At 47.2% G+C, this 21,145-nt stretch overlaps 1 protein-coding gene across 2 annotated transcripts in view; it reads right to left on the reverse strand.

The window, feature by feature from the left end:
• Positions 1–21,145, reverse strand: part of PSME4 (proteasome activator subunit 4) — a 1,411,622-nt gene that overhangs the window by 1,351,730 nt on the left and 38,747 nt on the right. For both annotated transcript variants that reach the window (XM_078649478.1, XM_078649477.1), the window contains exon 2: positions 2,293–2,433. In XM_078649478.1, coding sequence (XP_078505604.1) covers positions 2,293–2,433 — 141 coding nt within the window. The remainder of the gene's footprint in view (positions 1–2,292; positions 2,434–21,145) is intronic.

Genomic DNA, 21,145 nt, shown 5'->3' on the forward strand with positions numbered 1-21,145 from the left:
TTGTGCACTTTAAGTCCTAAATGTTGGTTCCGAAGAACTGTTCTGTGTGTATGTAAATATATGTACTGAAATAAGTTTGCACTATTTTTTCAAAATACTGATAAAGAAATATATCGTGAAAGTAATCTAAGAGTTTTCAGAATTTTGGTTTGGATATAAGTTATATTGTGCTCTTTTTCATTTGTTGACTGTTCTCATCCATTTGGAGAGACCTAACTGTTTAAAAATAATTTTTGACTTTGATGAGTAGCAGAACCACTGTTTTACTTATAGTATTAACCCCCAGGTTCTGCACTAGACTGGGCTACCCCATTGCTTTATATCGTTGCTTAAGGCGAGGCAAAAAGGAATACTTGTGTATAGGGATTTCTTTGGACAGCTCTTAATGGCTACCTTCGGGGGGCCTGCGATGTGTGAACTCTCTTTGCATTGTTATCAGAAATCTAATAACATTTTCTTATAAAAACATTATCAGCAATGTATACTACATTATTTTGCTCAATTTGCATAAATGTTAAATGCATAATTCTGATGAATGCTTTGAGAATATTGTAATGGCATATATAGATGGTTATTATATTGCTGTAATGCGTTTATATGTATCATTAGGTTGCTGATAAAATCTATTTAAAAAGTTATATTTTGTTAACTTGGACTGTGCTAGTGCTTAATTTAGGTTTCCATGATGGATGCTTCCCTCAACAACATATGCCTATGCTGAGCTACCTTAAAAACTGGGCTGCGCACTAAAACTCCTATCTGCTTCACGACTCATTAGGAGTCATTTGCCACCCTGGAAGCACAAAGCAGGAAAGATAACTTGTAACTTTGCTTCTTCTGCTTTTGAAGTGAGGCCAGCTATTAAAGACTAGTAATGCCAAAATTTGAGCCTTTAGGAAATAGGCCAATGTAATAAACGAAAACGTGGAAAATCAATAGAGAGCCAGTTATGGTAGTAGCACTTAGGATATGGTTATTAGAAAGCTCTGTCTCATCAAGGGCACCATTTTTGTGTTCTAAGATTGTCAACTCATTGTTTACCTGTGAGTTGGTCCAATAAGGTCAAGTTGCCGGAATAAAAAGTACATCTCCCTGAATGCAATAGGTTGTTAATTCGTATCCTACAGATTGAAAATCGCATCCCTCATGACAACGTCATCTGGTAACATTATCTTACATACATGTCAAACAAAATGAAAATAGGCAAAAGAGAACTAGATCTTTCTCTCAGAGGGTGCTACTAATTTATAAGCTTTATGACATTTTGTGATGATACAACCACTCTGTGTCAATATGAACCCTAGCTGTGTTCATTTTTTAAAGAAATCAGCATATGTGTACTCACTGCGGTGTAGCTCAAAAAAAAAAATACAATATGTATCCAACCAAAGCAGTACATTCTGAAATTTTCCACAACTTTAATTAATAAGAGATTACATCGTTCAGACACACCCACTGCATGGTTGAGTGTGATGGCAGGCAGCGCAAGATGGTTGTGGCTTGGTCGTCTTATGCTACAAAGGAGTCAGACTCATGAGTTGGGTGGCAGAAAGATGTATGTGTTTTTAAATCTTATTTGCTAAATTAACAATAAAGGTGTCAATAAAGGATTCTGTTTGAAGTGCGCTTTATATAATTGCAAAATAGTACTAGTTATTGGTCAATCATATACAGCACAGTATCACCAGACAATCAAAGGACAGTAAGTGGGATAAGAGGTTACAAAACTATTGTAACGGTGGAGGTAGAAGAAATCCATGAGGGAGGTGGTTCCAGAACCTTAGATCCTGAGACACAGAATATATTCCTCCTCATGGTCATTAGCGAAAGGAAGATAAAAAAGCAGCCCCTCTGAATTGTACTCAATAATGGACAAAACACTAAACTTGACAGGAAATGCTAGTGCAACCATTAAATATTTCCAGCTTTGAAAACAAGAGCAATATTGGACAATGAAATGAAAAAGAAAGATAAGGCCATGTAAGCCCTCTATTCTCGGATACATCCCCATTCGCAGACCAACTACTCCCGGGAAATAGTTCGCAGGTCTACACACTTAGACCCACAACTTAGGTACCTACATGCACAAGCAGTGAAACCATGTGCCAGTCTCCATTAACTCTCAATATAATTTCCAATCTTTTGGATTTTCAGCCTCTCAAAGATAATGTCAATGTGTAGCTTAAGAGAACCTCTCTCCTAACATGAGATTCTTTTTGCCACAAAGTATATTTAACTATTCAGCAACATCTGCAGAGAGAAAGCACACAATCCAACTGACAACATACTTACTTCAGTAGGTTTACCAACATACGAGAAAACCCTTGCATCATACTGATCTCCAGTTTCGGAATGGTCACCAACTCATACAATAACTTGACAAAAAGTACATGATCTTCTTTGCTGAATTTTCTTCCATAGAGTCGAATGTATCTGCAATGAAAAGAATAAGAAAAGGAAAAAAACACATTAGTACATGTACTCATGTTAGCCATTTAAAGACGCTACATCCCTAGGACTAACATTTTAAAGGTTTTGTGGAGTGACAGAAATATCATGCCACAAATATGGCGCAACATGTCGACTGGAGTCATCAAGCTTGAAACATTGATACCTCACACACTGGTAAAAGTTATTAGAGGTTTTGGTGCTCAAGTACTTCAATACTCTCTCAAGATTTTATTGATAAACCTAGAAAATAGGGAGCGAAGGAAAGTACATCCTTGATAGCGCATTACCCGTTAATATACACACAGTCAGTTACTAGTCACATAAAAGGCTGGCTGAATCTTAATAGGTTGAGAATTCCAGTCATTAACTGAATATTCAGAATAGCGCACAAGCAGGAGGATAGGGAACACAGAGAGAGGATAGAACAAAAGGGCGAGTGAACAAAAAGAGGAGAACAATGTAGCCTTAAGCAGAAGAGAGTTGTCATTTTTGGACATGTTTCATCAAATGAAAACAAGTACTGGCACAGCCAATAAGTCTGCCTTGCATTTTGAGACCCGGTAAAAACATTTCAAAAAAGGGAAAAAAACTAAATAAACATGCATCTACAAAGACAATAGGTCTCGTCTTAGTCAATGTTTAGTCATGTTGTAGAGCAGCATGGCTTCATAGCGGGAAATAGGGAGGGGAAGCAATACTGAGGCAGGGGGCACAGGAGGCAAAATTAACAACAGTGTGTATGGGGGCGAGGCGATATGACATGACCAGCAGTGTCTTCAGCATTGTGATTGGTCTCATAAATAATAAGTTCATAAATCAATGGTCAGTTCAGTCTTCCTAGTACTGATCTACTTCTGAGACAAGCTACAGCTATCCAAAACACCATATACCAAACATTTCCATCCTATATGCAAAGAGATTGTGTGGCGCTTTTGGAAGAGAAATTGTGCTGGTACATGAAGGGATGTTATGAATACATTCCTTCTACTTCCACTATGTCCCAGGTGTCGTGGAAAGCAACAAAGTATACAAGGGAGGGCAAGTGGATGGGAAGCAATGAGGAAAGGCTGGTGGGGGGGAGAAGTAACAACAGAGGCAAGGGAAGGTGGGTGGAGAGTAAGCATCAGCCATTCAAAGCCAGGTGTTAAATACACAGGTTTTTGATTTACTTCACCTTCAAATGAAGCATGAAAATGTATTTCTGGCCACCTTCCTTTGACTAAATAAGTTTCAGAAGGTTAGCCTGTGAACTGACACAAAGGACTTCTGAACGAAGAATCTGATTTCTGAATGGGCTTTGCTGTGGGTAAGGGCAAGGCCATTGGAAGGTACCTTAACAAATGAGATGGGCTGCCTGCCTTTTCCTTCTATTCTATGTCAGCTCCACCAAGTCTTCAATGATTGAACACAGTCTAGGTATGATACACAAGTGGGCATTATAGGATACTGAGATCACAATGTCTCTACCAGCCATGCTGGCTATGTACTTTCTTTATTTAAAAAAAAATCAAATCAAAAAGCTGCAGGCACCCCCCAGGTGGTGCCTACACCACTCTTAAGAAACCTGGAAATAACAGTACTTTTTACTCTCAACACCATAATCAGTGTTCTGCCTAACCTGTATCTTTCACACACTCCAGGATGGTGCAGGAAAAAAAAACATTGAAATAACTTTTTCATTAACACAATGTCTTTCCCTCCTGCAACCCCCTAGGGTAAGCTAATACTAAATTAGACTTAAAAAGAAATAACATTTAAAAGGTACACTATACATATGCACAATTCTAGTATAAAGTGCATGTTTAACATTCTATCCTTTCCAGAAAAGCAGTGCCTAGGCAGTGTTTTCCAAACATTCAAGTTTAAACTTTGACTGCCCCTCCCCCCTCAATAGCTTCCTAAATCCAAGGCATGAAAAGGAGGTACTTAGTAATTCAGAGAGAATGCAGTAGTACCTACTTCCTGTGGCCCTATGGACAAAAGGCAATTCTTTACTTAAGAATTGTACATTGGCTTTCGAGACTCATTGGCCCTGGAGTGCTGGTACGGCAAATGCATTTTTTTAAATTCCATTCAAGGTAACATTATATCCAGGGAATTGAAAGTATTGTATTGTATATAACTTTATTCGATATACAATAACATAAAAGTATAAAATCAATTTAAGAAGAAGAAGGGGGAAAGAAGCCGCCCTTCACAGTTACATTCACACAATATAAAAAAATGTATAACATAGTCCATCTTCAATATATAAAATATACAGATATATACAATTAATCGTGTAAAAATTAAGCATAGATTTAAAACATAGTTTATCATAAAAACAGAGTACAAATCGGTGGAGGGTGGCAATCTAAGGTTCCACAGCCTGGACTTGAGTCACCCTAGCAAGCTTCGTCCTCCTCAACCAGGCACACCCCAGGCACTTAGCCATCCCACAAATCACACTGGGGATCGAGGTCTCAGATGATAAAATGCGTAGTGCCACCCTATGGTCTCTGCACCCCAAGTTGGAACAAACGGGTTTCAGCCACCTTCTCGCCTGACCATATGCTGGGCAGGCGAAGAGAAAATGAGCAACAGATTCCGTGGGGGAGGCACAGCCCGGGCACCCCAAGTCACTCTCCCTCAAGTGCCTCCAGCCTGCTCTAAAATCATTCAGTGAGAGAGTACCGAACCTAAACTTCAGATATAGTGCCCTATCTTTCGGGGACTCAATGAGATCCAAGAGGGATTCTAGTTTAGGTGCAGGCTTCACATCCAAAAAGTTTTCCGTCAAGATACCATAATTCTGGTCTCTTGTTGCAGCTACTGCGACCCAGTTCCAATAAGCCTTCTTTACAACTTGTTTGGGCGGTGGGTTCTGGCTCACCCAGGCCTCACCCAGTCCAAAGTCTCCCACTAGCTGTTTTAGCTTGGATAGCTAGACTATCTTGTGGCCTACATCAAGCTGGATCAGTTCAGTCAATGCGGAGGCATAGTGACATAATTCTGGGGACTTTCTGAGGTGTGTCCAAAACAATAAGGGGCGCAGCCTTGCCATCTCGTTTATTGGATGTCTCCCGAGATCATAACGGAGCGGAACTAGTGGGGTCGAAGAAGGGAGCGAGACCAAATCTCTGAGAAGTTTGTTCTCGGATCTTAGTAGGTCCGTAACATTCTCGAAACGCCACAGTTCCGCCCTATATAGAGATGAGGGCAGGGCCTTTCCCTCGTAGACCTTATTGGCAGAAGCCACAGGTCGACTATGGGATAGGCGCTGATGTTTTGCAATGGCCGACACGCGTTTATGATTAAGCAGCATTTTTGCCGGATGAGAGGACCACTTCATCCGGCTGTTGATCCGCACTCCCAGGTAGTCGAAGGCTTCAACAAGTTCCAGAGGGGAATCATTCAGCCTGATGTGATTTCTAAAAAAATTCGATGGAGCCAGTGCCATCAGCTTTGTTTTGGATGTGTTTATCAGGCCTCTAGCATCACAAAACTGAGTAAAACGGACAAGTATTTTTTGTAGCCCCATAGGGCTTTTAGAGATCAAGAGGGTATCGTCTGCAAAAAGCAATGTGGGCGTTTTTTCCCCCGCCAGGGTTGGGGCATCGGCCATGTCCTCCCTCAAATGGTCCACCACCCCATTAACAAATAGGGAAAACAGGGTCGGGGCCATAACACAACCCTGGCGGACCCCCCTCTCAACCGCTATCCTCTCAGTCAATTGGCCCTGGTTGCCCCACCTCACTCTAGCATAATTCCCCTCATGGAGCCGTATGATGAGGTTCAAGATCGGGGGGGGGGGGGGGGGGGGGGGGAGTGCCAAGGTCGAGCATTGTCTGCCATAGCTTGGCACGAGGGACCAGGTCAAAGGCCGTTCTTAAATCAATGAACGCCAAGTAAAGGCTGCCTTTTTCGGTCATAACAGATTTCCAGTAAAGAGCAAAAAATCTGAAGACCTGGTGCATCGTGCCAACCCCCTGTCTGAACCCTGCCTGGAAGTGTGACAAGATGCCATCCTCATCAATACATGTCCTCAATCTCGTCAGGAGGACCCTGCCAACTACTTTCTGGGCTACATCGATCAAACTAATCGGTCTGTAGTTGGCAGGATCCTCCCTGTCCCCCTTCTTATAAATGGTCACCACCTCTGCACCCTTCCAGGAATCCGGCACTGGGTACCCGCTCACAATGAGGTTAAGGATTCGGAGAATGAACTGTGCCCAGAGGTTTTTATCGTAGAGCATTAGATCACCAGGGAGTCCATCGGGACCGGCGGCCTTACCCGGCGCAATTGTTGCAATTGCCGATAAGACCTCTCTTAGCCCAAATTGTTCCCCCTGGTTATGGACCCCGGGAATAGTCAACCGAGTCTCTTGCTCTATTGGTACACTCCCCGCCTCGCTGGAGTACAGACCATGGAAATACTCAAACCATTGGCACCCGACTATATGATTTGCTGTAGGATCTACTCCTCTCCTTGTGCTAATACTAATTAGCTCCCAGAATCTGGTTGAATCTTTCAGCTGGGCGGCGGATTTTAATTCTTGCCAGTGCGTTTCTTCCCACAAACACTTGGCTATGTCAATGGTCTGATAATAGCTCTTTCTCACTGCAATTATACTGGACTGATCTTTTGATCTTAGGGCCATTGACAACTCCTGTCTCCTTGTCCTACATACCTCTGAGTACCACAGTTTTTCCGCCTTTGGGCGGGGGGCCTTGCGGACACCTTTTTCTTTAACCAGAAAAAACTCCCCTACCTTCCCCAGGGTCTCTTGGTAAACCTCAGTAAGCTTCGAATCCTGTGTGGCCACTAGGATGGGACTCGATATGGCATCGAGTTTTACAATGCTCTGTTCCATAACCTTCCTGATGGTTTCCAGTATCGTTTCCTGCTTAGCAACCTTATTCCATCTCAGACGGCGGCTGCAGTTAGAGGGTGTTATCTCCCTGGTTAGCAGCCTCCTGGGGCTAGCTAGTTCAATAGAGGTAGTATCCCGTGCTCGCATCAGCTGCATACATAGAGGGTTGTGGTCACTGTCGCACCTGGGGATCACCTCCATATCGATAAGGTCAGTCCACAACCCTACCTCTAATAATATATAATCGATGCGAGACGGGGAACTCGATCTATTGTAGGTGTATGCTCCCAAGGGGTCAGATCGAGTTCCGCCATTTGCTGCTCGTAAATTATGCTCCAGCGTTAGAGCATTAATTTGTACGGCTCTCTGGGACCATCTCTTTATTGGGACTAAACTAAGTTGAGGAATAGTCCATTTGGAATCCTCATCACCAATGCCCAGGACATCTTCACTAGACAGGGGCTCAAAGGTGCAATTGAAGTCACCAGCCACGATGATCACTGTGTTAGTAGTGATGGCCGACAATTCTGAGTCAAGGATTGTTAAAGTGGAGCTAACCCCGGCTCCTGGGGACCCTCTGGCATAGATGTTAAAGATTTCCAGGTGGGCATTACTTTCATCCCCTTCAATAGATAGATGGAGAATGTCCTGGGATAGGGTGTCATGGTCAGATACCAGCCAGTTCAACTCGATGTTCACCCAAATGATGAGTCCCCCGGATGGGCGCCCCTACCCAAGGTGGTTGCGGGGATATGGTATGTGGTAAACCCTGGTTTGTAAAGAGGGACCAAACTCCATGTCTCCTGGAACAGAACGATATCATAGTTGTCTATGAATTCATTCCATTCCGGATCGGCCAAGTTTTTTTGTAGGCCTGCAATATTCCAGGATAGGAACTGAATTACCCCCGGGGTTTTATTGCTGGGATTAGCAACATTTACTGACCCTCTTCCCACTACGTCAAGATTTACAGACTCGGTCTCCCCATCTATCAAAGGGACATTGGCAGCCTCATCAGGGGGAGATTGGATCATAGCTTCCCCACCCAATACGTGAGGATCCAGGCCCAAGGGAAGAGTGTAAGTACTCTCTAGTCAGTCAATTTGGCTCAACCTGGAATCCTCTGGCACAGGAACCTGCGTCCAAAGAGGGAATCGGCGGATCTGAATGGAAGAGTGTTCAGGAGGAGATGTTCTATAATCGAGAATTAGTAAATTCTCTGCTATGGAAGGGTCCAGAAATTCAATCTCCACACAATCCGTTGTGGAGTCTGCCCTAGCAATCCGCCTTACTCTAACCATGTCATCTCTTATAATAGATCTACACCCCCCCTTGTGTGCCTCAACTAGTGAATTGTCTTGTTGTGTATTGACTCGTTACTTTCATGGCCCCCCCACTGTACCCAATTTAGGAACGTGAGTCATGTAAACCATTGGCCTGGCAGGGGGACGATGTGGTGAAAAACCTTGTGCACCCATGTGTGGTGGAGACCTGTTCACAGCTAGAATAGGGCGAGCCACTGGTTGCTTGAGCCTCATGGGTGGAGCTAGTCCCAGAGAGGGCCCTATTGGTTTACTGCGACTCACGGAGTCTGCGTATGACCTAGAGATGTGAGGCGGTCTTGTTGCCCACCCACCGCCCTTTGGATCGCTAACCATCGGGAAGGGGGCATTTGGAGAAACTTCTATTAGTTGATCAGAGCCTGCCTTATTAGCAGTTTTAAGTGGCCCTGTTCGGTCGGTGGGATGGAGTCTATACACCTGATCGCCCTCCCCTGAACTAGACCCTCCACCTTCATGCTTAAGGATGTCACTAGATTTTCCAGGATCTGGATCCTATCTAGGAGCTCCAACTTGGTGGTCATGCATAGGTCACAACTATCCTTTCTCCCCCCCCCCCCACCCCCCACCCATAGCTCTGCAGGCTTACCCCTTGCTGCCCGTTCAGTAGTATCTGCAGAGTCTAAGTCTAGGGAAGCAAACCTATTTTTACAAGGAACCAATGGCATCGTAACCGGATCCTGATCAGGCCCCTCACAAAGATCTAGCTCTGGTGCCCTGTGCACAATAGGATCTGGGTCCGGTCCTGCTTTTGGTGAAGCGCTGGGGATCTGCTTTCGGAGGTTCTGTTTGGCAAACATGTCAGGAATTAGTTTTCTTTGCGGCTTGGGCAGAGCCCCAACAGACTTTTGCGTAGAAACATCCGGAACTTCAGTACAGTTTCCAGCTACAACCTCTTCACAGTCATTAACTAGGCCTTCTATTCTGGATAACACACAATTCATTGCAGCATGGGGCATTTTTTGGGCCTTTTTCCCCTTTTTGCTGATGGGTACTCCCCCCCCACCCTCCATGTCCTTCCGTTTTCCCATAACAGGAAAATAGAAATACTTAAAACAAACAGGAAATGCTCGCAGCAGTACAGCGGCAGTATCAATGTGAGCAAACAAAAGGACCCTTAAAGTGCAAGGAAGTGTCCAATAATGGGGCAGACAGGGACTCCAGCACCCCCTCTGAAGGCGAAATTTAAAGAACAGTACCTTTGGGGGCCGGCAGCATCGATCGTCAGATGAAATGAGGGGGACCCAGCCCGGCCTCCTCCGGCCCCGGACGGCCACAGACGGCCACAGACGGCCACAGACGGCCACAGACGGCCTGCCCTTTGCCCGGGATTAGCCCGGCGCCACAAGCGCGTCCCGCGAGGCGGGAGATACTGGTTGTTTAAATACTCCTGGTGGTGAAGGGAGGGGCTGCCTCTCTGGGCCAAGCCCCTGATTCCTGGGGCAGGTAGTCCCGGTCTCAATCAGCCCCACTGCAGCCTCTAGTGAAGCGTCTCCCGCAAAGCAGGAGGCGCGAACAGCTTTTAGAGATCCTGGTGGTGGAGGGAGGGGCTGCCTCTCTGCGCCAAGCCCCGGATTCCTGGTGCGGGTAGTCCCGGTCTCAATCAGCCCCACTGCAGCCTCTAGTGAAGCGTCTCCCCGGAATTGAAAGTACCTTTTTCAATTTCATTCTGAATGTTCTGTTGGCATTTCTGCAGTAAAAGCCTGGAAAAGTTATGTGTCAATTGCATAAAAGCAGGGAAAGTTCAACATTCCAAACAAATTTTCATAAACGAAAGAAAAAATTCTATGAAGTCCATGAATATTTCAAGATAAAATCCTGTGATAATTTCAATGGAGGTTTCTTTACCTGGAATTCGGAAAAACCCTATATTCTGCAGATGTATCCAAGGAATGGGGAAGGAATTCCTGAAAAAATAGCTTGACTTTCTACTGGCCTCATTCCGAGACATTGCCAAAACATTCCTGGAACTGTTGCCTAACTTATAAGCGCCCAAGTAGAATGGAACTCTTTTTACAGGATATTCCATAGAATTACAACAGACTAAAAAAGCATTTTTCATCACATACGTGTGTGGGAAAATCCTAAATTGGATGCAGAATTTCAGACGTTTAAGAATGAAAAGATTTCCTTTCTGTAGGAAATTGGTATTTTGCAAAACAACACACGTGGAACTGCAGAAATCTCAGAAGAATTTTCTTAATAAATATAAAGAGAAGAATTGAAATCGCCTTGACATTTCCACTACATTAAGTATTTCTGGGTAGTCTCAGTAAAGTGAACAAATTGGTTTTGTAATCTCCCCTAAACTTCAGCAAAACAGAAAATGCATACTCCTAAATTTTGGTGAGGTCTTCTCATTATAAAATTCTCTGAGTCACTTTCATATACTTTTTAATAGCCACCAATGTGCATTCCTTTTGTAATGCAAGGAAAGGGAGCTTATACTACTGATGCTCATGTGGTTGTCCGATTGGCACCGATCCAATGAGAGTTTAGTCAATTTTCTCACCATCTCCACCACTGGACACGTATAGAAAAAAATGAGAGCCAGTGGTAGAATTTGGGAAAGGTGAATGGAACAAGTGAGAAAACAGAGACACAGGACTCCATCGCTTCTCCTATGTCACTAGGCCGTTCAATGAGGTATGCAGAACACAGTGCATTCCTACACTCTATTTCTGTGTAACAAACTCTGTGCATCTTAAAACTATAAATTCCTGAAAGCACCAGTGCTGTTACTACACTCTCTGGTGAAGACAAATAATCTCTATTTGACTTCTGTATATTTTCATTAAACTGTGAACAGACACATACGTATAGTCGCAAAGCATTCAAGATAATCATATTTTTCACTCATCCCTGATCTCACTCTCACACATACAGCCCAGCAAAGACACTTTGCAGAAACCTGGTGACAGTTGGTTCAACAAGAGTTTCTCTGAACTTTAGAGATGAAGAGAGCTCCTATTCCCCAGCATTAGCTGAAATTCAGATGTGAATGTGTATGTTAAAATGTTGGGCAGTAAAGAACAAGTTACTTACCTTCGGTAATGCTTTTTCTGGTGGATACCGTATCTGCCTGTGGATTCCTCACCTTGTGAATATCCCCTGCGCCAGCAGCATTCGGAACTTTTTTGTAGCTCTCCACGCCGACGAGTACGACGTCACAGAAGCCCGACTCCGCTCACTGGAGCCATAAGAGAGCCTCATCGGCATGATGACGTCAGTTCCGACCTTTTTTTCCGTGCCTTCGAGGCACTCGGACGGACCAACATACACAGTATACACAGTACATAGTATTGAAACCAACACACAAAGTGTGAAATCAATGCAGTAATGCAAAAATAATTAATCATTTCCTTTGAAAACAACAATAAATCAACATCATTGTAGGCATACAAGGGTGGACAACTCGGAGGCGGGTGGGTCAGTGAGGAATCCACAGGCAAGTACTGTATACACCAGAAAAGGCGTTACCGAAGGTAAGTAACTTGTTCTTCTGATGGATACATCTGCCAGTGGATTCCTCACCTTGTGAATAGAGTCCCACATCAGTCCCCACCCCCGTAGGAGGGTGTCCACCCTTCTATACTAGAAAATCTTGAAGGACAGAACGCGCAAAGAGACCGTCACTCCTCACTTCCGAATCTAAGCAGTAATGCTTTGCAAAAGTGTGGAGGGAGGCTCAAGTTGCCGCTCTACAAATGTCCTCTGCAGGAACCTCTCTAGACAAAGCAGAAGTTCAAGACTTTGCTCTAGTAGAGTGAGCTCTTATACCCTCTGGAGGTTCCTTACCGGCCAAAGACTAACAGATCTTGATGCACAAGATAATCCATCTGGAAAGGGTGCGCTTGTGCACCGCTCTGCCTTTCCTGTAGCCATCAAAGCCCACGAAGAGCTGGTCATCCACACTATAGTCTTTAGTCCTATTGAGGTAAAAACTCACCGCCCTCTTAGGGTCCAAGGGGTGAAGCCGCTCCTCCTCCTTGGAAGGGTGAGGGGGAGGATAGAAGGAAGGAAGGGTAATGGACTGCCCAGATGGAAGGGAGTTACCACCTTAGGCAGAAAAGTAGCCCTTGTCCTGAGAACCATTCTATCAGCATGAATAGTCAAGAATGGGGGTTTTGAACTCAGAGCTTGAAGCTCACTTACCCTCCTTGCCAAGGTAATGGCAACAAGAAATAAAGTTTTTAAAGACAATAGTCTCAAGGGACACTTGTGTAAAGGGTCAAAAGGAGAACCCATCAAGTAGGTTAAGACCAGATTTAAGTCCCATTGAGGCACAATAAATGGAGTGGGTGGATATTTGTTGGTAAGGCTCTTAATGAATCGTAACACAATGGGCGATTTAAACAAAGACGGCTGGTCCGGCAAGCAAAGGAACGCCGACAAAGCCGATAAATAGCCCTTCACAGCAGCCACAGCAAAGCCCTGCTGGGCTAGAGAAAGAGCAAATTGAAGGATGTTGGATAAGCGAGCCCTCAAAGGGTCCATAAACTTCTCCCCACACCAATGAACAAATTTGGACCACCTATAGGAATATATAGACTTGGTGGAGAGACGTCTGGCAGACAAAATAACGTCCACCACGTCAGAGGGAAGAGAAAAAGAATTCAGGTTGCCCCGTTCAATCTCCAGGCATGAAGGTGTAAGCTCTGGAGGTGGGGGTGTAGAACCTGCAACTGAGAGAGGAGGTCTGCCCTGAGAGGGCGACGGAACAGAGGGCATGGGGAGAGGTGAAAAGATCTGTATACCACACCCTTCTTGGCCAATCCGGAGCGATCAATATAACTTGGGCTCGGTCTTGGTGAATCTTCCTCAGAACCCGAGGAATCAAGGGTATGGGAGGAAACGCGTAAAGGAGATGTGAGTCCCATCTCAACTGAAACGCATCCCCTAAAGCTCCCTGCATCGGATACTGGAGACTGCAGAATGACGGGCAGTGAGGGTTCTGGTGAGTGGCAAACAGGCCCACCGAGGAGTTCCCCCCCACGTCCGGAAGACGTGATGAACCACCTCCGGATGAAGCCTCTACTCGTGGTCGGCAGAGAACTGCCGACTGAGATTGTCTGCACGCTCGTTCAGAACACCGGCCAAATGATTTGCCATCAGACAAATCTGATGGTCCTGAACCCAGGACCAGAGACGCAGAGCCTCTCTGCAGAGACAATGCAACCCCACTACCCCCTGCTTGTTGATATACTACATCGCTGTAGTGTTGTCCGTCAGGACTTGCACCGACTGACCACAAAGGGAAGGGAGGAAGGTCTTGAGCGCCAAACGAATCGCACGCAACTCTAGAAGTTTTATGTAAAGCAACCTTTCCTCTGGAGACCAAAGTCCCCTGATCTCCAGATCCCCCAGATGAGCATCCCACCCTAAGGTAGATGCATCCGTTATCACTGTGGCAACCGATGGCGGAAGATGGAAGGATTTTCCTTGAGACAGATTGCCCTCCACGCTCCAATAAGACAGATCCGCTGTAGCTTCTCAGGATATCCTCACAGACTCCCCGAGATCTCTGTTGTGCTGATATACAGCGGAGGCACCACTGGAACGCCCTCATGTGCCAGCGTGCATGGTTGACCAACAGAATGCAGGAAGCAAACAGACTGAGCGGCCAAGGACCTTCAGGGCTGGAACAAACGCTCCATTGTAAAACAAGGGAATCATCTCCTGTATGTCGAGAATCCTTTGAAAAGGTGGGAATGTTCGACACACTGTACCGCCCCTTTGAACAGGTTGAGCTGAGAGGGCACCAGGTGAGACTTGGGCACGTTTATCGAAAAACCCAATTTGTACAACACAACAGCTGGGTTGTCACCTGCAGATGATGAAGCACCTACTCTGGCGACTCTGCTTTGATCAGATAGTCGTCCAGATAGGGGAAAACTGGAATCCCCAATCTTCTGAGATGGGCTGCCACAACTGCCATCACCTTGGTGAAGACTCAAGGTGGAGTAGTAAGTCCAAACGGGACTTACTACTGCACCTCGATGTTGCGACCCTACCGTAAAACGGAGATACTTCCTGTGCGACTTCAGGATTGGGATATGAAAATACGCATCCTGCAAGTCGATCGACACCATCCACCATCAGAACCTGAGCAAGGGTGAGCATCTTGAACTTCTCCTGCTTCAGAAAAAGATTCAAGATCCTGAGATCCAGGATTGGACGCAGTCTGCCATCCTTCTTGGGAATCAGAAAATACCGGGTGTAGCATCCCTGACCCCTTTCATGCTTTGGCACCACCTCTATCGCACCTTTTTTCAGTAAAGTTAGGACTTCCTCCTGCAGGAGAAGAAGGTGGTCCTTCGAGCAAGCCCCTTGGCAAGGAGGGAAATTTGGAGGGAATTCCCGAAAGGGTAGAGCATACCCATTCTCCACAAGATTGAGAACCCAAAGGTCTGTAGTGACCGATTCCCAATATTGCAGAAAATGAGTAAGCCGACCCCCCACAGGACCAACATGATCCAGAATGGCGGATCTAGGGCTGCTTTGCTGTGGCAAGAGGGGAAGAGGAAGAGGAGGAGGAGGAGGAGGAGGAGGAGGGCTGACAGCCTCGTGGGGGACCTCTGTTCTTGCCCCTGTAGGATTTATATAAGGTGTTTTGCTGCTGCTGTTGCTGCTGCTGAGGCTGTCTATAGGTCAGAAAGAACGACCTAGCAAATCCTCTGTACCTCTTGAACGACGAGCCTCTAGATTGAGCCTGAAGACCAGGAGATTTGGCTGTTGCTTTACTGTCTTTAAATCTCTCTAAAGCAGCATCTGCTTTTTTTCCAAAAAGTCCTAAACCATCAAATGGAAGGTCTAAAAGCGTAGCTTGAACATCTGAGGAGAACTCTGATGATTTCAGCCATGCACTCCTTCTAGTAGCCACAGAAGATCCCATGATTCTGGCGACAGAGTCAGCAGTCTCTAAACCAATTTGTATTACTTGACGTGCCGCCGCTCGAGTATCTTGTAATACCTCATTAAAATTCTTTCTATCTTCTTCGGACAACTTAGGCTCAAGCGGTCTCGCCGAATCCATTAAAGCATGGATATAGCGACCCGGAAGACAGGTGGCATTAGTGGACTTTAGGGCCATGCTTGCCGAAGAAAATACTTTCTTTACAGACTGGTCGAGTTTTTTTGACTAACTATCAGCCGGAACTTGTGGAAAGGCTCCTGAAGATCTTTTTGAACAGGCAGATTGAACCACTAGACTCTCAGGAGAAGGATGGGAAGATACAAAATCTGGATCCTCTGGAGCCACACTTATTCTCCTGGCAATAGTTTTTAAACTGCCGGAGCCGAAAATGGCTTGCGCCATTACAGGCTCGGTGATTGCCTCATTGAATGGCAGTAAAGGCTCTATTACAGAAGAAGGTGATTGACAAACTTCTGTTAAAATGTTCCATTTAAACTCAGTAGTAGGAAGCTGAAGATACAAAAGTTCTGCTGCCTTTTAGATCACTGTGTGGTAGGGGACCACATCCTTTGATGGAGTATCAGATGTAGGCGAAAGTTCCCACTCTGGTGAAACATCAAGGCCACTTGCTTCCCTTAATTCTGTAAAATAGTCATCTGAGTCTTGAACCTCACCTTCCTCCATCTCCTCCAACTGATACCTCTGCTCCTCTATAACCCTCTGGGCTTCTCTCCTAGACCTTATTCTAGGTACCGGCGTCGATGGAGTTAAGACCGACTCCAACGGATTCGGAGCCGGCGTCGTACACGGAACCTTCGGCACTGCCTGCACCGAACGAGGTTGAGCTGACCGTGTCGGAGAAGATGGAAACTGCGTCGACGTCCTCGGCGCCGGGAAATTCCAAGACTGCGCCGCCGGAAGAAATGGCATGAAAGGGGCCTGGGCATAGGCCTGAGGAACCCCCAGATTAAACGCTCATGGACCCATGGAACCCGAAGGCGCTCCAGAGGGGTACATAGCTCTATGGAAAACTCCATACATAGCATTAAGATAATGCGATGGATCCTGACCCTGGCCAGGTAAAGGAGGCTAGGCCCCCGGGACAGATTCTGAAATAGGCGTTACCGTGTTCGGGACAGCCAGCGCCGATGGCGGAGCCAATGGAGTTGCCTGCTCATCCGGCACAGGAACCTCTTCTACTGGAGCTGGAGAATGTTCCGAAGTTGGTGAAGGAACCGGCGTCGGAGATCGAGCTGGAGAAGTCGATCTTGCAGGAGAACCTGGATTCGAGGGATAAGGAGACACAAAGTCCTTACGGCGTCGACAAGTTGGAGAGGTCGACTTCGGCACTGCTTCTTTATAAGAATAGCAAAACACACAAGATGATGGACGGAATGTTGCACAATGGCAAAGCATTCACCCCCAGTCACAGATCTGGGTTTAATCCATCGTTATTTTGCTCACCAAGCCACCCCAGTTCAGACATGGCCATATGCAAATCAGTATTGACCCTGTGCCTAATGGGAACAGTCCAGCCCGAACTTCCAAGCCATGTCTTTCCTGGACCAGAATCAAGTATCCTAGGACCGGTTTCTGGCTATCAGCCGCCTTCAGCCAGGATAGCTTCACTCCAGTGGCCTTGTGAGCACGGGACCCACGTCTGGGCATACCCTTCCCACATAGGGTGAACAGCAAAACACACAGGATGATGGACGGAATGTTGCACAATGGCAAAACATTCACCCACAGTCACAGATCTGGGTTTAATCCATTGTTATTTTGCTCACCAAGCCACTTCAGTTCAGACATGGCCATATGCAAATCAGTCTTGACCCTGTGCCTCATGGGAACAGTCCAGCCCGAACTGCCAAGCCAGATCTTTCCTGGACCGGAATCAAGCATCCTAGGACCGGTTTCTGGCTATCAGCTGTCTTCAGCCAGGATAGCTTCACTCCAGTGGCCTTGTGCGCACGGGACCCACGTCTGGGCATACCCTTCCCACATAGGGTGAACAGCAAAACACACAAGATGATGGACGGAATGTTGCACAATAGCAAAGCATTCACCCCCAGTCACAGATCTGGGCCTAAATCCATAGTTTTTTTGCACTCCACACCATCCCAGTTCAGACATGGCCATATGCAAATCAGTCTGACCCTGTGCCTCATGGGAACGTTGCAGCCCGAACTGCCAAGCCATGTCTTCCCTAGACCGGAAACAAACACCCTGGGACAGGTTTCGGGTTCATAACCCTCATCAGCCAGGCTATCTTGAATTCAGTGGCAAAGTGAGCAAGGGACTCACGTCCTTTAGGGAGTCAGACTGCAGTCAGGTATTGCAATGGATCAACTGAGGTGGGACTGTCAGGAAGAGACAGCTTTCCAAGCTGTGCTGTAGATGAAAATTGGATTATAGAGGTTGAAGGGCAAGTGAAGCCTTCTTATAGGGTAAGAGGAGAAAGGGGTCATTTTAGATTTACTCCCATATGTTCTGAAAACAGTTGTGTGCTTTCTCAAAGAAGTGAAGCTTTTCAAGCTGCCATGAAATGTAACAAATTTGTAGAAGCAGCAATAGTGAGAAGTGGTACCTCTAGCCAAATATCTACTAATGAAGTTAAAAAGGTGGACAATTGTTCTGATAGAAAATGGGCCACAAAACCTAAAAAGACAGGACATTCAAGAGTTGAGTGTGCCCTCATTCCCATCTTTAACCACCAAAAATCGCCTAAACTTGGCTCCTATCAACATTATTATGCATTTAGGACTTAAAACATAAAACTAGGGGGCGCGGCTAGACGAGCCAGCATTGCAGACGTGTTTTAGTTGTGCTCCGTCCAGGCCGATAATTATCCTGCTTTTACCATAACTCCCTCTGCATGCCTGAAGCCCTGGGGGAGACATTAGAGCACCCGCAGCCTGCCACGACGATCCGCCGGTGTTTTCGCTGCCTGGTGAGACCGGAGCTGGGATCCCCGCGAGGTGAGGCCTAGTGCAGGGCGGTGGAGTCGGGGGGTAGATTTAGCGAGCCCCGTGGGTGTAGCGGGCCGACATCTCCGTGACCTGTGCTCTGCCCTGTGAGTTCCTGTGGTGGTGGGCCCCGCGGGAGGAGATTGAGGGGCATATCGCCCCTCTAGGGATCCCGCGACACTACTGGTGCGGAGCGGCCTGAGGCGGACACGGCAACTGGCTGCGCTGCACGGGAAGGATAGGACAGCCGGGGAGGCGACGGGAGTCCCGTGGCTGCGAGCCCTGATAGCCAGCGCAGCCTCCCGCGACGTGGCTGCTGAGGGCTTGAACTATCGGAGGCCCTTGGGAGGAGCCCCCCCCCACTTGTCCTGAGACCTCCCCGCAGATCGGCGGCGGGACCGTGCCGTGCGGGGAGGCCTGCAAAGCTCCTGGTCGTTGGGCCTGGCGCCTCCCGCTGCAGCAGGCATCGGAGGTTGGACTGCAGAGTCAGGCCGTGACAGTGGTGGTGGAGATTGCGGCCCTGCTCGTAGCTCGAATGCCTCCACTGTGGCAGGGAGGAAGGGACGTTCTTGCATACAGTCTGGTGTTGTAGTTCCCTGGATCGGTTCTGGAGGGGGGGTTTTCGCCTGTTTATCCTCAGTATTGGGGTGGAAGCTCCCACATAAGCCACAGGGGGCGCGGCTAGACGAGCCAGCATGGCAGACGTGTTTTAGCTGTGCTCCGTCCAGCCCGATAATTATCCTGCTTTTACCATAACTCCCTCTGCATGCCTGAAGCCCTGGGGGAGACATTAGAGCACCCGCAGCCTGCCACGACGATCCGTCAGTGTTTTCACTGCCTGGTGAGACCGGAGCTGGGGTCCCCGCGAGGTGAGGCCTAGTGCAGGGCGGTGGAGTCGGGCGTAGATTTTAGCGAGCCCCGTGGGTGTAGCGGGCCGACATCTCCGTGACCTGTGCTCTGCCCTGTGAGTTTCTGTGGTGGTAGGCCCCGCGGTAGGAGATCGAGGGGCATATCGCCCCCCTAGGGATCCCACGACACGGCTGATGCGGAGCGGCCTGAGGCGGACACGGCAACTGGCTGCGCTGCACGGGAAGGATAGGACAGCCGGGGAGGTGACGGGAGTCCCATGGCTGCGAGCCCCGATAGCCAGCGCAGCCTCTCGCGACGTGGCTGCTGGGGGCTTGAACTATCGGAGGCCCTTGGGAGGAGCCCCCCCCACTTGTCCTGAGACCTCCCCGCAGATCGGCGGCGGGACCGTGCCGCGCGGGGAGGCCTGCAAAGCTCCTGGTCGTTGGGCCTGGCGCCTCCCGCTGCAGCGGGCATCGGAGGTTGGACTGCAGAGTCAGGCCGTGACAGTGGTGGTGGAGATTGCGGCCCTGCTCGTAGCTCGAATGCCTCCACTGTGGCAGGGAGGAAGGGACGTTCTTGCATACAGTCTGGTGTTGTGGTTCCCTGGATCGGTTCTGGAGGGGGTTTTTGGACTGCAGAGTCAGGCCGTGACAGTGGTGGTGGAGATTGCGGCCCTGCTTGTAGCTCGAATGCCTCCACTGTGGCAGGGAGGAAGGGACGTTCTTGCATACAGTCTGGTGTTGTGGTTCCCTGGATCGGTTCTGGAGGGGGTTTTTCGCCTGTTTATCCTCAGTATTGGGAAGGGAGCTCCAACATACGCCACAGTTTGACTTGTTGCATGTAATGGACAGGGTGGGTGGCAATGTGTACAAAAGGCAACTGATGCAACTTGGCCTCACGTTGGCCAAGAGGGACATTGCCAAGTAGTGGAAAGATCCACGGCCCCGTCGGTGGCCACATGGAAAAATGGGTTCGACTTTTGTATGGGGTTGGAGCAGCCGATCTTCGTAGCTAGGGGGAGCCCGCGAAAACATGGCTTGAGCCCTCCGTGGTACTAGAAGATCTTCCGGGGGGGTGTGGGACAGGTCGCGTGGCACCGGGGTAGGGGGCCTGGGAGGCGGGTGTGCATATACAGCTATTTTTCTGTGCATTCTACTTTGTGTGCAGGAAGAACTTGGCGGACCTTGTGCAACTTTGGGGGAGGGAGTCGGGGAGAGGGGGAGATGGGGGGGTTGGGGCTGGTGGGAGGGGGGAGCGGTAGATTTTTAAGTATTGCTCTGTCATATTTGCTTGCTCTTGCTCACAAAGAAGTAGATTGCCTTCCGGCTGATGTAATGTTTAATACTGCAGATGTCTCTGGTGTGCAGAGCCCTGCAACATATGTGCAGTCTGACAATAAAGTATGTTTAAAAAAATTAAAAAAACAGAAAACTAGATGCTGAATGCCAACAACGGGAGTGGTTTATTTTCAATATTAGTTTTACAGTGTTTGGTATTTAAATGTTTGCAGTTGGAGCAGTTAATGTTGCGAACATTGTAAATTGAATTAAAAAGAAATAACATACTGTGTAAATACACTGCTTTTGATAAATTGATTAATAATAACTATAATTTGATTAATCAAATGTGAATGTTTTGGTGGATATGTGAAGCATAGATGATTTAAAGTTAATTTTTCGATGTCTATGTTCTACATATGTAGAAGTGGACTGTGAAGTCTATTTAGATGAGGTTTGACAAAATATTTCCATTGTATTTGAAATAATGGTA

The sequence above is a fragment of the Lissotriton helveticus genome, chromosome 6, assembly GCF_964261635.1.
Source record: "Lissotriton helveticus chromosome 6, aLisHel1.1, whole genome shotgun sequence".
NCBI lineage: Eukaryota > Metazoa > Chordata > Amphibia > Caudata > Salamandridae > Lissotriton > Lissotriton helveticus.